This window comes from Seriola lalandi, unplaced genomic scaffold, assembly GCF_002814215.2.
Source record: "Seriola lalandi dorsalis isolate HSWRI2012SDOR001 ecotype SW California unplaced genomic scaffold, Sedor1 jcf7180002054364, whole genome shotgun sequence".
In the NCBI taxonomy this organism is placed as follows: domain Eukaryota; kingdom Metazoa; phylum Chordata; class Actinopteri; order Carangiformes; family Carangidae; genus Seriola; species Seriola lalandi.
Window position 1 is genome coordinate 235,424 of NW_019524917.1, and position 8,560 is coordinate 243,983.

Below are 8,560 nucleotides of genomic sequence, written 5' to 3' on the forward strand. Positions count from 1 at the left end.
CTATACTATGACGTTTTTTGACATTTTTTTGCCTTACTATACTATGACATTTTATGCCTTATTATGTCTTATTGAACTATTGCCTTTTTTGACATTTTATGCTTTGCTATACTATGACGTTTTTTGACATTTTTTTGCCTTACTATGCTATGATATTTTATGCCTTACTATACTATGACGTTTTTTCACGTTTTTATGCCTCACTATACTATGTCGTTTTTTTCAAGTTTTTATGCATTACTATATTATGACATTTTATGCCTTATTATACTATGACGTTTTTATGCCTTACTACATTATGACGTTTTTTCACGTTTTTATGCCTTACTATACTATGTTGTTTTTTTCAAGTTTTTATGCATTACTATATTATGACATTTTATGCCTTACTATACTATGACGTTTTTATGCCTTACTATACTATGACGTTTTATGACATTTTTTTGCCTTACTATGCTATGATATTTTATGCCTTACTATACTATGTCGTTTTTATGCCTTACTATACTATGACGTTTTTTCACGTTTTTATGCCTTACCTATGTCGTTTTTTTCAAGTTTTTATGCATTACTATATTATGACATTTTATGCCTTACTATACTATGACGTTTTTATGCCTTACTATACTATGACGTTTTTTGACATTTTTTTGCCTTACTATACTATGACATTTTATGCCTTATTATGTCTTATTGAACTATTGCCTTTTTTAACATTTTATGCTTTGCTATACTATGACGTTTTTTGACATTTTTTTGCCTTACTATGCTATGATATTTTATGCCTTACTATACTATGACGTTTTTTCACGTTTTTATGCCTTACTATACTATGTCTTTTTTTTCAAGTTTTTATGCATTACTATATTATGACATTTTATGCCTTACTATACTATGACGTTTTTATGCCTTACTATATTATGACATTTTCAGGCCATTTTATGTCTTATTGAACTATTGCCTTTTTTGACATTTTATGCTTTGCTATACTATGACATTTTTTGACATTTTCTTGCCTAACTATACTATGACGTTTTTATGCCTTACTATACTATGATGTTTTTTACGATTTTATGCCTTACAATACTATGTCGTTTGAAGCGTTATTATGGTATGACGTTTTTTCACGTAATATGCCTAATTATACTATGAATTTTTGATATATTTTGTTTTTTACTTTACTATGAAGTTTTTAGGCCATTTTATGTCTTATTGAACTATTATGTTTTTTGACATTTTATGCCTTTATATATTATGATATTTTATGCCGTATTATACTATGAGATTTTTTCATGTTTTTATGCCTTACTATATTATGACTTTATTTTGGACTGAGGCATTTAGGGGTGTGGCACCATAGTTGAGTGGTTAGAACTGATGTTTTGTAGTGACCAGATTGTGGGTTCAAATCCAGTCATAGGTTCATGCTGTGTGAAATGGTCATGTTCTCCCTGTACCTGTGTGAATTCTTTGACTATGCTGGCTTCCTCCCACTGTCCAAAGTATGATCTTTTTATGCCTCACTAAACTGAGATATTTATCTGTGTGTATTCTCTTAGTACGCTGGCTTCCTCCCACCGTCTAAAGACATGACTTTTAGGTTTATTGGGGACTGTGATGCCTTTAAAAAAAAACAAAATTTTTAGGTCTTACAATACTATGACATTTATTGACATTTTTTCCCTTACTATGCTATGACGTTTTAAGCCTTATTATAGTATGACGTTTTATGATATTTTTATGCCTTACTATATTATGACATTTTTGAATGTTTTATGCTTTACTATACAATTAAGTTTTTATACATTTCATACCTTACTATACTATGATGTTTTAGATCTTACTTTACTATGACGTTTTATGGCTTACTATACTATGACGTTTTTATGCCAATTTAAAATGTCTGAACTATTACGTTTTTTGACATTTTATGCCTTGTTAAAATATGACCTTTTTATGCCTCATGGCCATTTTTGCACTGTATCAGAAACACTCTCAATCCACACTAACACACCTGAAAACACATGACCATTCACCAGTGGTGGCTGCTGGTCTTATAAGGAGGGGAAGCTCATTTTCGGCCAACATCATAAAATGTGTCCGTTTATTTATATGTAAATTCGCAGAGTGACAGAGAGAGACTCGCCAAACACAAAGCTAGTGATTTTTAACAAAGACAAAGTCGCTGAGGATCAGTAACGTCTCCAGATCAACTCCAAACAACGGAATGAAAAACTTGAAAACGGCTCCGGTGGATGCTTATACTTCAAGATCGCTGATTCGCTCATTTAGCTGTCAATCAAAAAGGGACTCAGCCTCAGACAGATCATCCAATCATCATGCAGAAGCCGAGCGTCCGGGCCAGCCCACTGCCCCATAGACCCCCAGAGACGCTGAGCGTCCGATGGGCGGGACAAAGCCCAGCATTTATCCAATGACCGTCTAGTTTCGCTGCAGTGGAACAACCCACTCTATGCTTCCTCATTGAAGTCAGGAGACGCTCGGCGTCTACACTGTGTAAAGCTCTGTGGCGCTGCGGGGATGAATGAGGAGGAAGTCGTGTCGGTTACCTGTGATAAGTAGCTGATTCTGAACAAAAGATGAACGAGTTCTAGCGCATATTTAGTCAATGAAATGTACACATAACAGTACATATTTGACCACTTATTTTGTTGACATTTTAGGGGAAGCTGAGCTTCCCTTGCAGTCTTAGAGCAATCGCCACTGCCATTCACGTACGCACAGCATGCGTGAGTCGGTGTAAAGAGGACGCAGCCTTATGCAAACTATTTTTTGAAGAATAACCAACCTCAAAACATCTACCAAGCCAGCAGAGATCAACACCTCTGAAACCTTCACAGGAAACTAGTATCAGAGAAAGCACAAGGTTCATTTTCAAAGATGGTCCAGATAAGAAAGAAATAAGAGATTACAAAAAAATGTTCATTAATCACTAGGATATCAAAAAGCTTGAACAAGCTGTTAGATCTTTCTGTGTGGAGTGAGCATTTGACAGTGTCACAATCTCTCCCATGCCCGTGTGGGTTGCCAGTTTATTTTTTAGACATATACCAACATTAAATTAATGCCTGATCCCCTTTATTTACTTTTTCAGTATCTCACCAGTGCCTTCCTCTGATCCCAGCTTTGTTTTTGACTGTAGGCATATAGTAATAGAGCCCTAAGGTCCCAAAAGATCTATACAGTAGATATTTTTTTGATCTTGTGTGCACAAGATATTATTTTGTTTGTTCAAGATAAAATGTATCCTGCAAAATAAAAATAAAAAATTATCTTTAGGGGGTACATTAACCCAAGTATAACTTTTTTTTAACATGCAGAGAGATGAGAAGAAGACAAAATCATCAAAGCCTAAAAAATAATAAGCAATATGCAAGTAAAAAGCTAATGTTGTCTAAAGAAAGTTCACATTAGTTTAGAGCCTGGATAGCTGAAAATCTTCTCCAGCAGAATGAAATTAAATCCAAATTTTTATCATTGGTACCACAGCATTTAACCTCCCTGCTTGCTACTGACCTTGGCACCTTATCTGCTTTTGTCAAGTGATGCAAAACATCTTGCTTGCTCTGCTTTGAATTTTGATCAACTAAATAAATCATCAAGTAAAATAAATCAGACTGTGAAAGTCCTCCATGCCATTCCTATCCACCGGCCTCGATTACTGCAGCTCTTTATGATTTATATCACTCACATCTCCAAATAATTAAATAGCTGATGCAAGTTTTAACAGGGTCAGAAAAGAGGGACCATATTAAGCCTGTTCTTGCCTCCCTCTACAGTTGAAGTGAATTTAAGTTTAAAATTCTACTATGTGTGTACAAAGCACTAAAGGTCTTGGCCATGCTTACATTTCATATCAGCTGTCACTGTCAATGAGCTGACATCACCTGTCTGTCTCCAGATGCAGGACTAAGTGCTTTGTTGACAGGGCTGTCTGAATAGCTGCTAGTGTACAGTGTATTTTTCTTTCTCCTGCCATACTTTTTCTGATGCTTTCTGGATTCAATTTTAAGCAATATTTTACTAGTTGGTGTTATATTGTGCCTGACCCCATATGCTCCTGTGTTTCTGTCTGAAGCTTCAAATCACTGGTTGTGATTTTCCCTTGTCCTTCCCTCTGTTCTGTTTCTATGTGCTGTGGCTCTTAAAGCACTGACTGCATATGAAAGACTTAAAGCACTATAAAAATGTAGCAGATCTTGGCGTAGTTTTGAAGCAGTTTGTTAAAAGGAGAAACTGCAGACTTTTCTTTTAAAACCTGCTTTTTACATTACATTTAAATTACACAGAATTTTCATCAAACAGTCAGTGTTTGGAGTGATGTTTATTAGCAGGTACAGTGGAAGCCAAGAGCACAGACAAATCATCACAAAAAAACAACTGATGACATGAAGTCATCTCAGACATGTTGGATGTGTCGAATGATTGATGGCACAAGTCAGTGTCAAACAGATGAAAAGATTAAAAACTGAAGAGAGTTGATTGATTCTTAAGCTCTGTCATTTACCAGACAGAGAAAGGTTTCTTTAGAGATTCAAGAAAAAAAGTTCAAAGATTTCTTTTAAAAAAAAATCTCCATCTAACTGTATTTCTGTTTTAAATCAACCCTCTTAAATAGATTTTCATTAATAAAGCACATTCAGACTGCTTGCTTTCTTGTCTCATCTGTTACCAAGACCAGGCTACGCTACAAAAGACATCTGAAATAAATGATTTTGTGTCTCACAATGCTGCTGATATTTAGGAAACAAACTCAAAACCCTCTGATAAGAGTTATCATCTAAAATGTTTTGTGTTAAATCCGAACAAGTGATGATTTGTAGATGAATAGATGAATAAACATCAGAGAATTACAACACAGTTGCTTTTCTGTGGATGGTGTAATTTTGTTTTATCTCTTTTTCTCAACATCCTACAAGACAAAAGAAAAACATTGCATTATTGTTAAATATCAGGATTTCACATATTTTGCATTGGCTTATTGTTGATGTACTTACCAAATTTTACTGACAACAGCCAGAGGTATTAATACAACAACTCCAAAAAGTAGCACAGTCGCAAAAGCATACAGTAGATAATCTGAAAAGACAAAATATTTCACATTCAATACACTGAAAACTGAAGTAATGAATAAAAGTTTTAATAATATTAAAATCAGTTTATAGCTCTGAATTTCAAATGGGAATTTACCATGTAACCATGTGTGACCATGTCCAGATTCATTGATTTCAGGAGGTTTAGAAGGAACACTGCTGCTTTTCCAAGACGTCACTAAAAGGAGCGTTAAAAAAAAAATATTAAAAAAAATATTTCCAAGAAAGACATTTTAACATTAAAAAGCCTCTCCTGTAAATCCATACTCACTGAAATATGATCTGTTATGAAGTACGTCATGAATCATTTTGCATGTCTTTAGATCATCATTGTGCATGCCTCTGCATGAACAAGGATGGTGAAGTGCTGTTCCCAAAGTGGCTAAAAAGGCTGTTTTACATTCAAAATCTGCACCGAGGATGTAGCCTGGATCCATGCTGGTGAAACATTCGGCACTTTGGAGGTCACTGTCGCTGCATGGAGCCTCTTCAGAGCTCCAACATTTGGCTTGGAAAGATTTTAAAAGGTCTCTAGTAAATCAGAGAGAAGAAAATATACACAGCACCATTTCATCACCTTTAACATCCTGTGACAGACCATTATTTTAATTATAATTTCACATAGATTGTGTTATTGAAATCAAAATGTGGCACAATTAGCTCTGGGAAGACACTACACAGATACAGTACATTGTGTTACAACATGATATTTTTTTAATAAATGCATGTAGACATTTAAGGTTAATTGTATGCAAATTGTGGCTGTGCCCTGAAAATAACAATGCACTGTGTCAAATTACATAATAAATGAGCCCAGAGCCACTAATTCATGAGTTCACTTCTAAATCTACATTTTAATATTCAACACATCTGCAGTATGAGAAAATAAGCATTGCTTGGTTAAATGAAAATTATACAAAAGTGTAAAGTGATTTATAACATCATAACTGTGGACATACCTGCAGTTACTGTCATCAACACACTGGATAACTGTATCCTGGCAGATGCGGGTCTCGTCTTCACATGTGCCGCTGTGCAGAGCAGTTCTCATGTGCAGGCAGCTCTGATCTGAAGCCTCACACTCACACATGACCAGCATCTCTGCAACATTCTGCGGCATGCCACCATAGAAGTGTTGAGTCACTTGCTGACAGCGCTCAGGGTGGCACGGATCCGCCGTACACGCCTGGAGAACAGGTGCTAGTAACCTGTTGCAAACTGTATCACTCACACAAACTCTCATCCGGTCAAAGCAGGATGCAGCAGCATCATATACTGTGAAAAGAAATGTACTGAATCAGTTTTCAGATTTCACCAATATCAATTTTGTATTGAATGAATTCAATGTCATTTTATCTTCTCAGCTAAGGTTAAAAAAATTACCATAGCCTATCAAACTGCTTGACTTCCAGTCCATCACTGGGCTCCTCTTCTGTTGATTTGCTGTACAAATAATAGAAAACCTAATTAGCTACTACCACAAATGCCTATTAAAACCAATCTGCTGTTCATGACACCCATTCTGCAGCACAACAGTGTTTGCTCATACATCAGATCGCCTTTGGTAAACAAAAATGTCATTTCAGCTGTAAATGCTTATCGCAGAGAGTACTGAGAATACTGCACCTGGCTTTTTGTGGCATTGTGTGGCCAGAGCTTGTATGGAGTCACAAAGCTCGCCCTCCCAGGCGCACGCACACCCTCGCAGAGAGGGAAATCGGTCCAGTATGGTCTGGATGGTCATGTTACAGACCTCTGAGCCTTTTATTTGGCAGCCTTCATCTTGAATGACACAAACACAAGAGGGAAGCAGAAAAACAGGATTTTCCATAAGGGACTGAGCTCTTGTTTGGGCAACAGGTGTTTCCTAAGTGCCTGCTGCTCTGATTATTTCAGGATGTAGATATATAGCTATAGACAAAATCTTAATACTGGAACCTAATGTCAAAACAGACATTTATTTTAAGGGCAGGTGAAGGCGTCCTAATTATTATTATTATTATCTATTTATTTAGTTATATAGACTTTGCTCCAGGCTACTGCCTCAGTTATTACATTTAAGCCATACTCTGAGAAGTGCAATTCGGTTAAATAGCTTCATGTCCTGAGCTTCCTGAGGAAATGTAATCGTTACTTGTATAGTAAAACATCATTTTCCAGCCCCCTGCAGCAGGGATAGTAAATTGGAAATATGTCTCTTTTACTGTTACAGATGCCGCCGTAAAATGCCCGTTCCCTCGTGCATAAATCTGACATGCAGATATCCACAGCGGCCAAACAGTCAGAAGGTGCAGATGAAATGCTGGATATCTGAGGAATAACAATCCCTGAAATACAAGTACATCACAATGATTAAAACATTTTGTAGAAAAGGTTGGTTCAAAACAAATACATTTTTACAACAAACTTTGGTTGACTGTACTATTATAAACTACAAGACATTAAACTCTAGTTTGAAGCCTAAGCTTTAGTTACATCCCCTAATAACACACAGTGACGTTAAGTTTTATGGTTTTACTGTAAAAAAAATAATCTGGTATTTCACATAGTGACAGTTGACTATAGACTCACCAAGGATGACTGCAGCTTCCAGACCTGTCAGCTGCATGATAGCTGTTGTAAAGCTGGGAGTTGACAGCTGAGACTCTCCTGCAGCTGATCTGTGCCTCTCGATGTTGATGCACTTAAACTGGGACACACCACCCACAGTCAACAGGATGTAACACATTTACTGGAGGTTGTACCCTGCACAGTGTAATGAAATGACACCCACAATACACGGACAAAACACACCAAAAAAGAACAAACAAAGAACAACAAAAACAAATATTTTGTACTGACGTAGTCATAGTGTGTGCGAGTCCCATTTTTCTTAGGTGTCAGTGTATTTTTTTCCAGGTAGGAATTAACTACCAGAATTATTGCTGAAGTTGTTACTGACATGTTTAAGCAGCTCTAAAAACTGACAACATGACATATTTACGTAATTAAGGTGTGCTGAGATCAGAGACGCCAGTTTATGACCTGTGATCTGCTGGTTCAAAAGAAAAATTGTCTAAGTGGATTTTGTAAGATATCAGTATTTTTGAAACTCTATACTTTCAAGCACCAATCATTAATATTCTTATATACAGTGGATCATATGACTACTTGTATGTGAGAGGGCTGGCTCATGAACCAACAGACAATTATCACTCGACTCTGTGGTTCCACTCAGCTCTACACAGCATTTTAGTGTCTTTTAGCTCATTCTTTTGGTTGCCACTGAACTGTTTTGGCTCACTCTCACTGCTGTTATCAGCCTGTTTCCAGACACAGGATACAGGTGTTTTCCATGATTAAGTTCTTAAAACCAATGGTACGCTAATTTCACCTACTCAGCACCAAAGTTAGCAGCTAGCTGGTGAACATAATGCATTAAAGAGCAATATTTTTCCCCCTCAGGA

At 36.4% G+C, this 8,560-nt stretch overlaps 1 protein-coding gene across 1 annotated transcript; it reads right to left on the bottom strand.

The window, feature by feature from the left end:
• Positions 1-4,328: 4,328 nt before the first annotated feature.
• Positions 4,329-7,781, bottom strand: gfral (GDNF family receptor alpha like). The gene is made up of 9 exons (XM_023408511.2): positions 7,686-7,781; positions 7,319-7,441; positions 6,741-6,896; positions 6,498-6,557; positions 6,074-6,389; positions 5,386-5,645; positions 5,212-5,292; positions 5,019-5,100; positions 4,329-4,933 (listed from the first exon to the last, which is right to left on the bottom strand). The coding sequence occupies exons 1-9, from the start codon at positions 7,720-7,722 to the stop codon at positions 4,864-4,866; spliced, it is 1,185 nt and encodes a 394-aa protein (XP_023264279.1). The 5' UTR covers positions 7,723-7,781; the 3' UTR covers positions 4,329-4,863.
• Between the last annotated feature and the right edge of the window lie 779 nt (positions 7,782-8,560).